The 18,163-nt window shown below is 40.6% G+C and overlaps 1 protein-coding gene across 1 annotated transcript in view; it reads left to right on the forward strand.

Moving 5' to 3' along the window:
• Positions 1-17,721, forward strand: part of CAHbeta (carbonic anhydrase beta) — a 32,878-nt gene extending 15,157 nt beyond the window's left edge. Inside the window, exons 3-5 of the mRNA XM_080272205.1 lie at positions 122-261; positions 16,775-16,936; positions 17,433-17,721. Of these exons, the coding sequence (XP_080128331.1) occupies positions 122-261; positions 16,775-16,936; positions 17,433-17,720 (590 nt within the window). The 3' untranslated portion in view covers position 17,721. The remainder of the gene's footprint in view (positions 1-121; positions 262-16,774; positions 16,937-17,432) is intronic.
• The last annotated feature ends 442 nt before the right edge of the window (positions 17,722-18,163 follow it).

The raw sequence follows: 18,163 nt of genomic DNA on the forward strand, positions 1-18,163 counted from the left end.
GTACATATTGCTACTCCTCCTTCACTCCTTTAATATCTGTGCATTATTACTATGATTAAATAACATTGTATGCTGGAGTCATTCTGTATTGATGAGTTACCGTTCTCAATATCACCCACAGTACGTAATGCGGGGAACTTAGTGCCTCATGCTAATTTGAGTGGTCATGAGGAAATCACCACTGAGCCAGCTGCCTTAGAGTTGGGCTGTGTCATCAATGGCATCAAGCATGTCATTGTCTGTGGCCACTCAGATTGCAAGGTAAGGGTAAATAGTCTCACATTCATCATTCCCACTCACTATGTCCCATCTCCTATACAGCCAGCGCTTACTTAACGTGCGATCAGAATGCTTGAATCTTGCATAACACAGAAGGCTATTTTTGAGACCAGGAAATGGTCAAAAGCAAAAATTACAGATATAATGCAGTGAAAAAAATCTGCCCATTTTTTGGATAACTGCATTACGCTGCTGCAATGGGGATTACGCCACTTGAGGCCACAAATTATGGTTTAAACAGTCATTACGCAAAAAAAAATTGGTCATAACATGGTGGGAACAGACATAACGCAGGCAGTGAGTCATAGCACGGGTTGCATCTGCCTGTGACAAATGGCTGTCACATGTCTGCATGCGGTGCCATCATGGTCCACTGAACATTCCTGCCCCTCTTGAGCCTACCCTTGCCCTGCACTCTGGCTCCACACATGCTTTGTGTTATCTTCCCCCCCCCCCCTTTTTTTTTTTTCCCCCACCTGGGGACCAGTAGGAGTCCTTCCCTGCCTCAGAACCCCCTCTCCCTCCTCCCCCCAGGAAGCCCACAACCTCTTCAGTTCAAGGTGAGGAATTCTCCATTATTTGTATGTAATGAAGTCATTATTAGGTGGATAAAAATGTCCAAGGAAAAATCCCTGAAAATTGTCCCAAAAGGTGAACTTAGGGCTGGCTTGGGTGCCATGAAACTCTTTAGCATGTAAACACATGGCCCTATAACACGAAAATCTCATAAAGCGGGACCTACCAGGGACAATATTCACTCGTTTGTGAGTGCTCGCTGTACTGTACCATTGACTAACTTTACACTCAACCACAGGATGTTTGTTTTACACTACTTGACATTATTATGAAATTGCAGAGTATTAAATTTAAAAGTCATCACTGAGTATTAAATAAGGTGTTGAAATGGTTTAAGAGAATTACACAGTTGTTAAGAGTAATTTCAGAAAACTACACAGCTGTTAAGTACTCTTTATCAGTGATCACAAACTGTTGAAATTCTGTGGCATGATCCTCTTAGTTAGGACCACTAAAGGTGGTCAGCTTTGTGAGAGGTAATGTAGTCACATGACAGAGACCCTTTCCCCACTCTTGGGCTCATCGTCCATACACATCCAGTGTTTCAAAAATTATGGTTAAGCTGGGGAAAATATTTTGGAGTAGAACATTTTACACTAGAATTCAGTCATCAGGAGAGAAAAATTCTTTGACCCCATTTATTGTATTGTTTTAAAAAATGTTAGTCTCATACAGTATTACCCCATATGAGGTGTTGTGAACTGAGGTTAGGTTAGTGCACTCCTGTACATTTAAGTGTAGATTATCAGCCATCTGTACTTCCCTTGGTGTCATCACATAATTGGCAGTACAGCAAAAGTCCTCCAATCCGACCACCAGTAATTCGAAAATCCCAATACAGGTACTCCATATTTATCAATGCAAAAATTTTCAAAATTTTCTGGTCTTTTTTCAAATTTATCCAGGCTTTATCTAAGGATTTATCTGGCATGGACTTGCCTGTGGACTTGGATGTACCTGCCTGCAACTATTCATCTACACTTCTATGCATTTCCGGTGTGTAAAACAATAACTCATATCATTTTAAGTGTTTGTTTAATGAAAATGCACATATTTCTAATGTTTTCAAAGGGCCTTCCCAATAATCTGAAAAATCAGTAGTCCCAAAGACCATTGGTCCCCTGCAATTCAGATTACAGGACTTTTACTGTACTCCTATCACCTCTTAGTAATCAAGCTTGTGTGTCTGGCTGCACTCTCACTCTGACCAGAGCACTCGAACCACTCAAGCAACAGGCACCTGTACCATGCCATACTATAGAGCAGCGGTTCTCAGACTTTTTAGTGGGTGACCCTATTTGGAATACACTCAAATCTCGATTTAAGGGACCTCCAATTTAAGGGATTTCGGATTTAAGGGACTCCATATTCTACCTGACAAACGGACAAGACCATTCAAAAGTGATACGTAATGTCTAGGTTATACATACTAATATGTTTCTTTATGTGGTACCAGTAAAATAATATTCATAATCATATATGTACCCCCCTACAATATGTCTACCCCCAATGTATATATGCCCCCCCCCCCCAATGCATACATGCCCCCACTAAACTTGCTGACCTAGCACGCTTTCCCAGAGCCCAAGCTTGGGCGAAGGGGTTACTGCGTCAGTTCTGAGCAGACACTCAAGAAGGGCAGACTCTTTTTGTCAGAGCTCGTCATAAACTCCTTAACTAGCTGTTTGTACACGGAGTTTCTATCACCAAAGTATTGCAAGTTACATATAAATAAGTAAGAAAAGTGAAACAAGCACCAAGATTGTCTTTATATGTGGTAAAACAATGGACATTTTCAAGTAAGGGACAAGTTGATTCCCCATTTAGTCCCTAAAATCGAGGTTTGAGTGTATTTCAAGGCTTTGTAACGCACAGGGTAAAAGTATCACACACACATACACACACACACACACACACACACACACACACACACAGAATAACCAGTATATAGCCTGTTGTAGTCATTAAGAATATGCTAATGGTGTAATAAGGATAATTACAAGTATAATTACAATTAGCAGTGGAAATGAGTTACAGTATTTAAGAGGAGCCTGTGGAGTCACATGGAGAGACAGGCTGACAAATTAGGATATAAAGGAGCGTTGTGGTGTGGATGTGGATGTGATAGGAAGCGTTAGGAGGAACACACTGAGGTGGTTTGGCCGTGTGGAGGGGATGGAGGGTGAGAGGCTGACAAGGAGAGTGTATGTGGGTGAGATGGAGGGGAGGAGAGGGAGGGGGAGGCCGAGGATGAGATGGAGGGATGGAGTGGAGAGGTATATGAGAGAGGGGGGTGTGAGTTGGGAGCAGGGCAGTGAAATGGCGGGGGACAGGGCTACATGGAGGCGATTTGTTTGTGGCCACCCTGTACGGGATTAAGGCGTCTGGCAATAGATGGATACTGCAGATAGATAGACAATTTCAGTTACGTAAATAAAATAGGCCCATATTGAAAGCATTACCGTAAAACACCCTGTCTTCGGACATTTTTTATGTGTTTTAATCAATAATTCTATGTAAAATTGTGCAATTTTATCCCTGTTGGTGTCATGTGTAGCCAGGGACAGTACCTACTGAACCCATATAATAAAAAAAATTACCCACGCTAAATTCGTGTGTTTTTTTTTTTTTCTCTCTCTCAAGTGTCCAAAATTAGGAACAAATGTCTTAACTTCGGTTAGCTCTTCCAAACTTTGGACATGCACGTATTTGCCCTTTAAGCATGAGAACGGTTAATAGCACCTATCTCTGGACACACTGTCCAGACCTCAGACACTTTAGAAGTTTTTAAAAAGTGTAAAAAAAAAATACTGGGCACTTGTGGCCCAAGTTATACATATATAGAGAGAAATATCCAAAAATATCTTCATTTTGGAGCTCATAAATTGAGATCACATTAAGTTGCATCATATCACATTGTAGTGAGGTATTCTGGCCATAAATATAACTAAGAACTATTCAAAAACTTTTTTGAACAAAAAAAAATATATAAAAATGCATTGCATATACCCCAAACTGTAAGAGGAACTGGCCTTTCATTCCTAAACAAAACTTCACTTAATTATCAAGCAGCTACCTCACTAACTCAACAAATGCATACTGAAATAACATAATGTAATGTTAAACACTTCTTACTGGTTCTAATGACACCCACATACCCACTAACACGCATACAAATCAACAGGCACATGTTATGAAGGCACCATGGAATGTACTGACAAGCTACACGCTTTGGTCTTATACACACATTAGTAACACACACACACGCACACACACACGCGCACATGAACACCTGTAGTCTGTATTTTTCCAGTTATTTGTCTGTCCGAAGTTAGGAATTTATTCTGCAAAATAAAGAAATATTCATTAAAACCGTCATAGCAAGATTATGCTTATTCAGTACATTCCCACAGTACGCGCGTTCCAAGTATGCAATCCCCCTCGTATGCGAGGATATATATATATATATATATATATATATATATATATATATATATATATAATTTTAGTATATTTTTTATTAGTATACAAATTGAACTCCTTGTAAGCAAGACGGGCAGCGAAGAGTGGCCCAAATCCGGGGTTACTCCGAGTTCACGACATTGCCCCCCCAAGAAGAGATAACGGTTGCCTACGCTCCGCCCACCTTGATCAGGAGATAGCAGCAGAAAAGGCAGCAACTCCAGTGATGGAGAGTGAAGATTTGACCGTGATGGAGATCAGCAGGGTATTATGGGCCCTTGGTAAATTCAAGGAAGAATTCAAGGACATCGAACGCTCTCAGTTGCAAGTGGAGGAGGTGATGTCTTCGCTGGACAGAACCTTCCGCTACTACACCGACAAGCACAAACAGGAAGTAAACAGATGGAACAAAGTGAGGAATCACTCCCTTCAACATCAAAGAGCCATATCTTGAGGAGGATCAAGAGGCTGATTCGATGTCTGAGGTGTCAGAAATAGACTTTGAAGGGTTGATGAACGAAGTGATTGCATTAGGTAGTGAAAGTGTGGTGAGGAAGGTGGTGTGTCGGGTAGTGTGGTGGGTGATGCAGGAGATGCACACAATCAGTGAATGGGGACAAAACAACCTTGTCTCTTTTAATGCTAGTAAAACTAAATATATACAGTTTACTAATAGACAGATATTGCCAGATTCGTACATTATCTTCAATGCTACTAAAACTAAATATATACAGTTTACTAATAGACAGATATTGCCAGATTCGTACATTACCTTCAATGCTACTAATATTCCCGTCTCCAAAAGTATTGAAATTCTTGGTGTCTCACTTAACAGTGCCCTCAGCTGGACCTCTCATGTCAGATCACTTGCTAAAACCGCCTCAAAGAAACTTGGATTATTGTACAGAGTCCGTAACTTCTTCGCCGATGAGCAGTTAGTTATAATTTATAAGAGTCATGTGCGCTCTCAGCTTGAATATTGCTCACCCTTGTGGAATGGTTGTGGTGAGGTTGCATTAAGACAACTAGACAAAATTCAGAATAAAGCTGTTAGAATCATTAACAACCCTGCCATTACATATAAACTACCTCCCCTGCAAGTAAGAAGGAATGTTGCCTCCCTTGCATTATTTTACAGATATTTTTTTTGGCAAATGCTCAGACGAAGTTGCGTCCATGGTGCCACCTCTCTATGCCTTCCCTCGTGCTACACGGGCATCAGGTAGCGCTCATGACTGGAATGTCACTCAACCATATTGCAGAACTTCTGCCTATCAGAATTCTTTCATTCCCCGAACTGTATCTCTCTGGAACTCGCTTCCCCAGAGTTGTTTTCCTCCAAATTTCAACCCACAACTGTTCAAGTCTAATTGTTACAGATATTTTATGAACAGAGGACACCAGTAATCTGGTGTATGGATTATTATTTCTTTTACCCATTTGTTTTTCCTTCCTCCGTTCTATTATTTATAAAAAAAAAAAAAAAAAGGTGCCTCATCCTGCCATGGTTCCTCTTCTTACCTCCATCACACCTGTTGTCCTCTTGGGTTAAGGTGAGCAGCCATATTCTTGTTGATTTAGTTAAGCCATATCCTTGTTGATTTACCTAGTAAAGCCATAATCTTATTGGTTTACTTTGTCTTAGGTAATATGTCTTAGATAATTTCCCTGTATAGGCGTCTCAAGGGTTGCCCATGAAGGGGGGTGCCGCCCACATGTAATTTTTCCCACAAGTTTATGTATTCACAGTACCCGAATTCCTAGTACACGATATCCTTCTGCCCAAATAGGCGCGTACCAGGGAGATGTACTGTATACATTTTAAAGTACTTTATTGCCCAGTGCTTACAACACTTTTCCACATATAATCATTCTAATCACGTTCGTACAGTTGAAAGTGTTTGTTCTGTGTGAACAGAGTTTTGCAGGGTTAAAAAATGCCATTTCTTTTTCCATTTGATTCATAAATTTTTTTTACCCACACATATTCAAGCTAGTTTAATAGGACTTATACATAATAATCTTTGAAGATTACCCTACCTACCCATATCATTATTTTGTGCAAATATCACACTTTCTTCCAATAAACTTGAATTATTACCTTTTTTTTACAAAATGTCCTAAATTTGGGTGCAGTCCGAAGTTATGGTGTTTTACGGTAGGCCTATTCTGTGTCCCTGCAACCCATCAGAATTCCTCTCGCGACCCAAAGGTGGGTCGCGACCCATACTTTGAAAATCACTGCTGTTCAGTAATTACAGTAATACAGAATTACATGTCACAAGCTTTTTCTGGCCTTATGTGTGAACTTCGGGATACTTTGTAAATTACTGTACATACAGGTACAACATATGAAGATTATTAGTGTAATAATTCCAGTAATAACAAATGTGTAATCTTTCCATGCATAAGATTAAGAGAGAGAGAAAAAAAAAACTAATTAATGTTCTTCTTGTCAAATATCCAAACCACTAGTTGATATGTACTGTTGGAACTGAAGAGTGACTTAATGTTACATTTCTGATTTACTGCATTAGTGGTAGTATCAAAGGTTCCATTGTCACCAAAATCACAGATACTCATGCTGCATTCACGGGAATATTGCATGCAATGTGAGCCAAAACTCTCCTCCTCCCAGCACTTTCATGAATCAACATGGCTAATGCTGTCAGGATGTTGATCGCACATTTTGCTGGTTTGTCGTTGATACCCATATGTACAGTCGCCAAACTTTCCACCTGGGCCACCTAGCCGCGAGAGGTGGGTAACGGGTGCTGGCAACAGTGTTCGTGTGTACATGCTCGACGAAAGTTCGGATCATCAACTCTCTTCGTCCGTAGTGAACCTCCGTCATAGTCAGAGTTCATCCCATAGATGGCTGGGTACGGAGTTGGGTGCGGGGAAAAATGTGTCAGGAGTAAGGTGGCTCTCCCATCAGCCAGTTGCATGAAAATGATCGCACGGAAAATTGTTATGTCACAGGTCGCGCTGACCAAGGCCAAATAAATATGGCTATATTGATTTTATAATAAGGCAATATATATAATATTGTCATATAAATATATACTATTATATGTATTACAATAATATATAATATACTATACTTATTTTGCCTTAGTCCGTGCAACCTGTGGCACGCAACAATTCCATGCCACCGGTTTCCTGGAACTGGTCGAGCCGGTGGGAGAACTGCTTAAGGGGGGAGCTTGGCATAGTGAAGGCCAGGGCAGGAGCCGGACGGGGATGGGGGGGGGGTTCGTTTTTCATACCGCCAGTGATAATAACTGCTGAACTAGTTTTTCAGATCCATTAGCGTTCTACTAAATATCTGCATTCTTAACAATACTAAACATTTTATTTTCTATGTTGTTTTTACATTGTTACAATAACATGTTAATGCACTATATACTGGAATCGCTCCAAGCCTTTCTCTCTCTCTCTCTCTCTCTCTCTCTCTCTCTCTCTCTCTCTCTCTCTCGTTATATCAGTAATTCCATTTCACAGGGTTATCACTTGATACCATTATCAGTATAAGTTAAAGAGGAATGCATTTACCTAACATCTACGTCCAATTACAAGTAAGATTAACTGTCAAATTCATATCATGAATGACATTAACCAATAAACATTAGGATGATGTTCAGACACTGTTAACAGTTGCTTATTTCCTCGTTGGTAGTACTTCAGGTAGATGTTCATATGTGTTCTGTGGTGCACCACGAAGGGGTAGGAGGTTAAAATACTGTCACCTCAACAGGCAAAGAGTTTATGCATACTGTTGTCGAATGTGGCTATTATATTAGCTATGATAATGACTTACCTTATCATATTTCGTATGACTGTGGTCATTACAGCACACCTTCATAGTCCATTCATCTAACGAATGACTGTATTACACATTACAAGGAAAACTGATTGTGAGCGGTGCCGCTTATGTGTGAGGTCACACATTTACACGCTCATCGATTATTCACCGAACAACATTATCTCACATTATAGCAAGATGAAGACACCACCTCTCCATCACAGCATGCAAAAGCTTCAAGTCAATTTAAACACAATTGCTGTTGATTCATGAATTGTTGGGACATTTATATCACCATTGCCTGTGATATTACTTATGTCATTGGTGAATGCAACATAACGAATAAGAAATTATCATTAAAGGCTGGGAATACTTTATTTATTTATTTTTTAATCCCACAAACCTAGGCGCTTTAGCACCCGTCACCGAGGGCCGGGGTGCAAGGATATGTGATGTTGGTTGCTGACTGGCTGCTGCTAAGACCTAGGTCATAAGATAAGGGCTTGGTGATTAATAGGAGAAACCAATCTCTCCTGACGGGGGTGGAACCACGTTACACGGATCAGCTGGCGGAAGCGTTAGCTACCACGTCACCCACAGTACTGTTTCACATATTTAATATATATCAACTCTTAAAACAATTGTCGTGTTTGCATTGCAAGCGCAGTAATCCACGCAATGATTAAGTGACGAGATGCTTAAGTTTTGTATTGTTAACGAAAGGACTCATGACTGGGTGACTCGAGGTAGTATTCTGCCTCAACGAACGGGTTTCAACCTCCGACATCTACAGTTCCTATCTCTCCTACTTAGTTTAAATCAATATTCGCCCAATGAGTAATCCTGTAACGATTAATGACCTAACTTATCTAATCATGTCTGGGATCAAGAATGGTATTTCAATAGGTTTAATCGAGACCGGCCCAGGACTGGCGAAAAAAAAAACGAACATTCAGACACCGGTATCTATTTTTCTACCGCAAGGCCGGTCACACGACAGTTCATCCCCCCAGTATTCAGTAGACAATTTTTAGCAATGGGTTTATGATGTAATAATGAAAAAGAACACGTTTATAAATATGTGATATATGTAAGGATGCAGTTTCAATACTCGCGTTATCCAATACTTTCAAGAAGTTCCTTTGAATTTCTATCGGCTAAAAATTGTCGACTGAATATAGGGATGAACTCTCAAGTTCACTACGGAAGACGAGAGTTGATGATCCGAACTTTCGTCGAGCATGTACACACGAACAAACAGATACACTGTTGCCAGCACCGGTTACCCACCTCTCGCTGCTAGGTGGACCAGGTGGAAGGTTTGGCGACTGTACATCTGCCCAAGCAACAGCTAGATTGTTGCTGCAAGTGCCTTCTTGAGTTCCATTGCGGCTGGTGACTTTCCTACATATTTGTCCCCTCTCTCCCTGCCAGGGTTATTTGTGATGTTGCAGCTTTTGAACTCTAGATACATGTTGTGAACTCAGTAAACTGCAAGAGGTTTCTTGCATTTGCAGGTGACTTTGTGCTGAATAGTACTGGATCTTTGACCTAGGAAGTAATTTATGAATGAATATCTTATTAACAGTATGGTCTTAAGAACTTCAGCTTGTAACACTGAGCATACAGTACACTGCTTAATGAAATATAAATGGTGCCTGTTCCTGCCATCACAGGAAGTACATTGGTCAAATACCATACACCTCTTCGGTCAAGTGATATAACTAATGCATTTTTTATATTATTCTTGCTCCCACAAGATGGTTTTATTCAAATTAGTGGAACCATCTTTTAGTGGAGGGGTTAATGAAGGCTATACTGTATTAAAACCCTGCAACTCAAAAGGTCTAGCTTAAGGGTTAATAAAATCATCTGGAATAGCAAAAACAATTCATTCATCAGGAGAGCAAGAACAAAAGAAAAAAATTGCCATTAACTCCAAAAGGTTGGTCCCCGTTTTGGAATGTGTTTCATGGGGACGTCGGTCCCTGTTCCAGAACTATTAAACACTGTTATGTTCTCAGCCACTTCTGTACAATAAATAATTGTAGGACACTGGAACACCACTCATTGTGAAGCTAAAGAGTTGTACTTTGCCAGATTTAAAGATTTTCATGATAGGTTTAATAATTTTCACAGGAGCGATTTTTGAAAAATCACCTATTTTTTGCGAAAAATGCCTGCTCCTGATGGTCGATTTTATAAACAGTGCCTGACCCCAAGGGGTTATATGAAATAGGCTCTGTGCCTATGAATGCTTACCTATGGATGACTAATGGGAAATAAGAAGTGAATTGCTTGTATGGTCCCACCTCTAAGATATGTGTTGCCCAATGTACTTGTCTTAATGGGACTTGAATGTGGCTATTGTGGATGCTTTGACTATATTCTTGAGAAGTGAGTTCCAGTCATCGATCACTCATCCAGTTACCTTTTAGGGTCATTCCCAAGTGGTCGGGCTTTGAGAGTTTTAAGGAGTGTCCTCTCAACTGGTTTGTGTTGAGTGTGAAGAACTTAGAGAAAGGAATGTCTTCATATCCGTGGATAAGCTTGATTGTTTCAGTCATGTCCCCTCTCTTCCTTCTTTCACATAATGTCTGAAGTCCGAGTTGCCTGCATCTCTCCTCTTATGGTAATCCCTCCGTCCTGGAACCAGCTTCGTCACTTGATGCTGCACTCTCTCCAGTGTCTAGATATCTTTCACTAAATATGGCAGCCAGCACTGCTCTTCATGGTCAAGAACAGGACACACCAATGAGAGATAAAGTGGTGCAAGGACTTCCCTACCCAAGGTGGTGAAATTTCTTTTGATGACTCCAAGTCTGCTGCTGGCTTTCGCTGCTACCTGCGTGACGTGTGATGAAGGCTTCATGTCCGATGCTATCAGGATTCCCAAATCTTTTTGTAAGGTGAATTTTTCAAGCGTTTTATTGCCCAGCTAATAGTTGGCCCCAGGGTTTTTATGTCCTGTGTGCATTGTCTTACACTTGTCTGCATTAAAGTTCAACAACCACTTGCCATTCCACTCATCCAGTTTCTTGATGTCTCTCTGCATTGCACTGATGTCATCATCTGACCTGGTGATTCTGTATATTTTTGCGTCATCTGCAAACATGCTGGCTTTAGATTCCAAATTTGAGACCTAATCATTGATATATATGATGAAGAGAATGGGTCTGAGCACAGATCCTTGGGGAACTCCACTCTCACCTGGGAGCCAGTTTTATGTCTCATTTCTGATGGAGACCCTCTGGAGTCTCTCCAAAAGAAAGCTCTTGATCCAGCCTAAGACTTTCCCCATTATTCCCATTGCCTCAAGCTTGATGCACAGTTTTTGGTGGGGGACCCTGTCAGAAGTTTTTTCACAGTCTAAGTAATTGACGTTAGCCCAATTGCCATGGTCTGCTGCATTAATGAGGTCATCCAGGTAGCAAAGCACATTTGTCAGACAGCTCCTGTTGCTTCGGAAGCCATGCTATGCATCACTGATCAAGTTGTTCCTTGTCACGTGGTTTTACAATTTCCTGTCTAATGATACTCTATAATATTTTGGAGACTATGCTGGTCGAGGACACCGGATGGTAATTTAGTGGTTCAGTTCTGTTGCCCTTCCAGTCACCTGGAACTTCACCAGCCTCAAGAGATGAGTAAAATATGTCAAATAAAGGGTCACACAATATGTCAGCACAAGCTTTCAAGACTACTGGTGACACACCATCAGGTCCTGGCACTTTGCTGGTGTTGACATCAGACAGCTTCTACTTTACCTCCAGTTGGCTTATTTCAATTTGTGTAATCTTGGGTCCCTGGAATATAGCATCAAGAGATGTGGCTGGTCCACTTAGATCTTCTTTAATGAAGACTTTGTTGCAACCCCTATTCATTATCTCTGCAGTCACTTTGTCATCCTTAGTAAGTGTTCCATTGGTTGTTTTTAGTCTGGTGACGGTCTCCTTGATATTGGTTTTTGAATGGACCTATGCCCAGAAATGTTTTCAGTTTGTCGTCGAATCTTAGGCCACTTTCTTCTCATACTTGGCATCTCTTACTTCTCTGGTAGCTGTGTTTCTTGCTGTGTTGTACAGTTTACGTTTTTCAGGTGTTTTCCTGGCCCTGCATTTCTTCCATGCTTCCTGCTTCCTCCGAATCAGTATCTGGGGCCGTAATTTCTGGGGGGGCCGGGGGACTACAGCCCCCCAATATTTAAATTTGTCAAAACTTCAACTGAGATTAAGGGCTTATAAAACTGAACTTGAAAATATAAAAAGGAAGAAAAACGTGGAATAGTTTTGCTGAAAATTCAAACAATCCTACACGTGTTTGGTCGAATATTTCAAAATTTGATGAAAACTGTTCATAAAGTAAATCATATAGTACTTAGATTTTGATTATTTTATATTTTCCAAAAGAGAAAAGGCAGAGCGGTATATTTCTACCTGAATCCTGCCACAGGCATGTAGAAACAGTCTTGGTAAGGGTGCAGCATAGTGCAACAGAAATGTAAAATGGCCAAATTGTTAAACTTAGGCACAGTTTTGTGATAGGTGGCGGCGACCATCATCCACTCACTTGATGTAGTGCTGCCTACTTTTTCCTTATCCTTTATCATTCTTTTTCTGTGCCAGCCCTCCTCTCTTCCTATTTCACCCATCTTTCCTGTCACATCGTATTGCTTTTCTTTCTTTTACAGGTGGCTTTACTTTGAGTGACAAGCCTAATGGTTTCCTGTAAGCCAAGAAACCATTTACAACGCTGGGTGGTAACCATACATCCAACCCATACGTGTTCCCTACTGTCAACAAGTGGGTTGGTGGAGGGTTAGTGCCCCTCCCCAAAAAACAACTAACTCAAAGACAAACGGCCACCCCTTATGGGATTATGGCGTCTGACAATAGATAGATAGATAGTCACAGTTTGAGTCAAAAGTTTAGGTTGGCAGAAAATGAAACCTTTTAATTAAACACCCACCTCCATCACTAACCATACATGCCTCATTAAACATCAACTTTTAGGTAGAATTAAACTGAAAAATATCGGTTGGTCTGCTGACTTAAGCGTCTTGGTTTAATTTTGAGTTTGTAGTACAGAGGCGTATATAGTTTGCCTAGCTCCCCCAAAGATCTGTTGAAAATTACGGTCCTGGTATCCGTAGGCGCCTGGTCTTCCATTTGGGTTTTCTTGATGAGTGTTTCTTTTTGTTATTTGGTACACAATCGGCTACAGTTCTTCCATAGTTTTTCAGAAATACATTCCATTTTTCCTGAACAGTTTTGCTAGAGAATACAAGTCCCCACTCAACATCATGGAATAATCTTCTCGTTTTAACAATGTCTCCCTGGTGGTAGTTTAATTTGATTTTATTTCCCTCGTGTTCCTGTGGCTTGGCATCAATGGCAACGGTAAGACTCAATACGGCATGTTTGCTTAGGCTTAGTGGTAAGTACATCAGGTCACTAATCTTGCAGTCAGTATTTGTGAAATTGAGGTCCAATCCAGATGGGCTATCCATCTCGTGCAGGTGGGTCCAGTTATGTACGTCTTGGGTCCAAAAGTTGTCATTCACAGCCTCCAGGAAACTGAGCCTGAACATAGTTCTGGGAGCTGTTCATAACTCTATTCTCTTCCCAAATTATGTTACTAAAATTAAAGTCTCCAGTGACTAGAATCTGTTTGTTTCTTGAAGTTTCTTCACTTACTCTAATGAGATCACAGATTTTTTCATTACTGTCTCCTGGGGAGGATGGGGATCTATATACAGTGTCTAATGCTGTGTTCTTGCCTTCCATACTTTTTAGTTCACACCAGACTGACTCTTGTGCTTCATGATCTTATGGGCTCAATACCGAAGACTCATCCACGACGTACTCCTTCATGACTAGTATCGCTTCTTCTCCTCCTGGGACATTTTGGATGTGTTTGTCTTTCCTTTTTATCGTGTAGCAATTTACATCAAACAAGCTAGTAATCAGCATATCTATATTGCACTTAGTTTCTGTGAGAAAGAGGAGGTTTGGATTCTCTTCCTCTGTTAAAATCTGAAGTTCCACAGTCTTGTTTATTCCATCAGTATTTATGTAAGTGCACTTAAGGGTCTGGTGTGATTTATTCCGTGTTCCTTCTTGGTTACCTGTATTTTTTCTGGCGAAAGGGCCAGGACTTCTGAGAGTCATTTTGACTACTTCACCCCACCCTGTAATCAACAACCCATTTGAACTTGTCATTCTCAGTTTCCTCTTCATTTTGGGTCGCTGCTAGGTCGATTAGTCATTTTCTGTCATCCTGCACCTTCTTTGTTCTGTCCCTGAAGATCCTGATGTTCCTGGCAGTTGGATCGGTTGATGTGTCCAGATGTGTTGTAGTCCTGGCTACGGTTGTCACCATTTCCTCAGTCTGGAATCTAACTCTGAGTCTGAGTAGTCTCGGGTTGTTCAGTAGTTCTCGTGGTGGTTCTTGCTGACTTTTCCTGCGTGGTAACCTTTTTTCTATACAGTCTGATGGCGTTTGTAAATATGAAAGTATCCCCCTGTCAGCTTCATAAGGTTAGTAAACAGTTTGGTTACAAAGTCCAGGTCAGCAGCCTTGCCAATATCCATGTTGTATATGTTTGGTTCTGGTACATTTGCTAGTATTAGGTTTTTGGCTCTGAAAGCTTTTTCTGTCTCATCTTCTGTCACTACTTCCATTTCTTCTTTGACTTCTTCTTTCGTCATGCCAATCAAAACAGCAGTAGTATCATCTCAGCGTTTGTCAATAACTGCCCTAACTTCCTCCTTCACTTCATCTCTGATCTTATCTTTCTCCATCCCCACAACCCTGTTCATTACTGTAACCATGTCCTCTTTCTGACATTTGAAGATTTCCTTTAAAACTTCCTCTTTTATCTCATCTACAAATGTTTCCTTTCCTTTCTAGGGTTTTATTTACTTCTTGACTTAACAAAGTGTTGTCTACCATGCAGTATTCATGGTTTGCTATTCTCTTTTCCAGCTCCTCTATTCTACTGGTGCTGCTTTCCACTTGGTCCTTCAAGGGTCCTATACAACCATTAAGCTGGTTCGCTATTTTACAGTTTCTCACAATACGAAAGAACTTAGCTCGCTTACCTAAATTTTTCCACATCTTGAATTCACTGTCAGAGAGTCCTTCATAGTTATAGTGGACCGAACCCAAAATTTGCAGCAATCACAGCAGATCCCAACATCCACCTTGGTGTTGCAGTTTACACAAATTTCCATCTGTTTCTTCCCCCTTGTGGATTTTTTCCCACCACTAGTCCTCGTGGAAGCCATTCTGGTTTGTTTTGGTGGGTGCTTTCACTAACAACCATGAGTCACAGTCACAAGTCCATTATTACAAGCCCTGGCTAACACAGTCTTAATAATTATTCCTCACTAAATATACTTAGACAAGCAAAGAAGATTACCCGATGAAAGAATTCTCTGAAGGTTCTGTAGACCAGTGGATATGAAGGAAATTCAGGAGCTTGTCATCATATGTCCCCCTTCTGCAGTGTGTTTCCTCAGTTACATGTGTACAGCTATAATATACAAGAGTTATATGTACTCTCATCTTAAATATTGCTCACCCTTGTGGAGGGGATGTGGAGAGATTGCACTAAAACAACTGGGCAAAATTCAGAACAAAGCTGTGAGAAAAATTAATAACCCACCAATTAGCAATTACAAATGAACCACCTCCCCTTCAGGTAAGATGGACTATTGCCTCCCTTGCATTATTTTACAGATACTCTTATGGCAAATGCCCAGACAAAGTTGCCTCCGTTGTCACTTCTCCACACGTTCCCCTATGTTACATGGGTATTTGGTAGCGCTCATGACTTGACTGTCACAGTGCCATATTTTGGAACTTCTGCCTCTCAGAATTCATTTATTCCCCCAATTGTGTCCATTTGGAACTCACATCCCCAGACTAGTTTCTCCCCAAACTTCAGCCTACAGCAGTTCAAGTCCAACTGTTGCAGATTTTTTATGAACAGAGGACACCTTTAATCTGGTGTATGGATTTTTTTTTCTCCCATCCTCTCTTCATCTTATCTGAAAAAAACAAAAAAGTATTGTAGTCTCAAGCCCATACACATCAAAGGGGGTAATAAGGGATTGATTGTACCATTTTACCTGCCTCCTTCACATTGGTAATTGTTAGCATTCTACCTGCCTTTCTTACATTACTCTCCTGAATGCTACCATTCTACCTGTCTTCCCCACATTACTCTCTTGATTGTTACCATTTTACCTGCTTTCCTCGCATTACTGATTGTTACCATATTACCCGTTTTCCACACATCACTCTTTTGATTGTTACCATTTTACCTGCTTTCTGTAGATTACTTATTGTTATCATTCTACCTGTCTTCCACACATTACTCTCCTAACTGCTACCATTGTACCTGCCTTCATCACATTACTCCCCTGATTGTTAGCATTTTGTTTCCCTCTACACATTACTTTCCTGAATGTTACCATTTTACCATTCTTCTTTGCATTACTGTATTTCCTGATTGTTACCATTTCTCCTGCCTTCCTCACATTTCTTGCATGACTGACTGTTGCCATTCATTTGCCCTCCTCACATTGCCTTTTAATGTGAATATTACCATTTTATCTCCTTTCCTTACATAGCAAATCTTCTCAGGCCATGAATATGCTACACCTGATGCGTAACAGTGACCGCACATTGCATGAAGTTCTGAAACTGTCACCGCTGAAAGCCTGGTTGGTTCGTCATGGGCACTCTTCTATTGTCAAATTTGCTCAGCTAGAGGTGTCAGATTTCCAGGCACCTCTTGTTTTTCAGGTGAGTCTGTTTTGTCAGTTAAAATACTGTCAGTCCTCATTATGAGCCTGGGATGTTCCCAAATATCACATCTTTTCCATACAGTTAGTACTTTTAATATGGAAAAACTGACATATCAGCTTTAAACAAAGGACTCCAGATATACAGCTAGAGTGTTAAACTAGGTTACATTGCAAGCAGAGCCTGTGCACATAAAAGACCCACATTCTGTTATAAAATTCTAATGTGTTAACAAACCATCTAATCTGGCCCCAGCTTGCCTACTAAAGACTCATTATGACCCCAACTAAGCTACAGGTATGCCTTCAAAGGATATTGCCTACTGTATAGAGGTAAAACAGACACAAGACAGTGACATTAAAGAGGTTTGAATGAAGAAAAAGTGGGAAAAACTCACCATGATAGACCCCAACTTGCCCACTGAAAACAGAAACAGCTGAAAATGCTATCACTGTAGTGATACCTCATAAGATTATGACTGATGTTTTTTCCACAGGCAGAAACTCCCATGAGACGTTTTGTAGCATACATTGACCCAGAGAATCGTTTTTCTGTGGAGGACAAGCTCTCCCAAGTCAACACACTCCAGCAACTTCAAAACATTGCCAGCTACAACTTCATGCGTGAAGGATTGTCCCGTGGACGTGTTTACATCCATGCTCTGTGGTTTGACATCTATACTGGTGATATCTACTATTTCAGCCGCCAGCAGAAGATGTTTGTTGATGTAAATGAGACCAACATGGAGAAGCTTCTAGAGGAGGTGCTGAAATACTACACATAACCATTCCTCATCTTACCTGTACCTTAATATATTCTGACATGTACACTCCATAATCTGCACAAAGAACTGTAGTGCAGCATTTTGTCTCAGGTTCTGGTACATGATCATGCATGTATGGTAGTGGAGTTATGTTGAGGAGAATTAGCTCAGAGTGTTGTATGGATTCTTTGTAAATTTTAATGACGAGATAACCATTCAGAGTAAAAACAGAGCAAAGATAAACAGTCATTACAGTAGTTGTGTTTGTAGTACAGTGCGGTACAGTACAGTACCGTACATGTCAGCAGTTCACCAAGTTATTCTTGCACAACTCAGATATTTTATCAGGCAGTGTAAAGTTCTGCCATAATCATACCTAATGGCATTGAAGAAGTATAATGCATGATATGTAATGTGTAAGGTTGTTAAAAGCTACCACTGCACATGTATCCATCAAAATGTAA

This window comes from Coenobita brevimanus, chromosome 50 (assembly GCF_032717465.1).
Source record: "Coenobita brevimanus isolate Jiangsu-jjx chromosome 50, ASM3271746v2, whole genome shotgun sequence".
Classification (NCBI taxonomy): domain Eukaryota; kingdom Metazoa; phylum Arthropoda; class Malacostraca; order Decapoda; family Coenobitidae; genus Coenobita; species Coenobita brevimanus.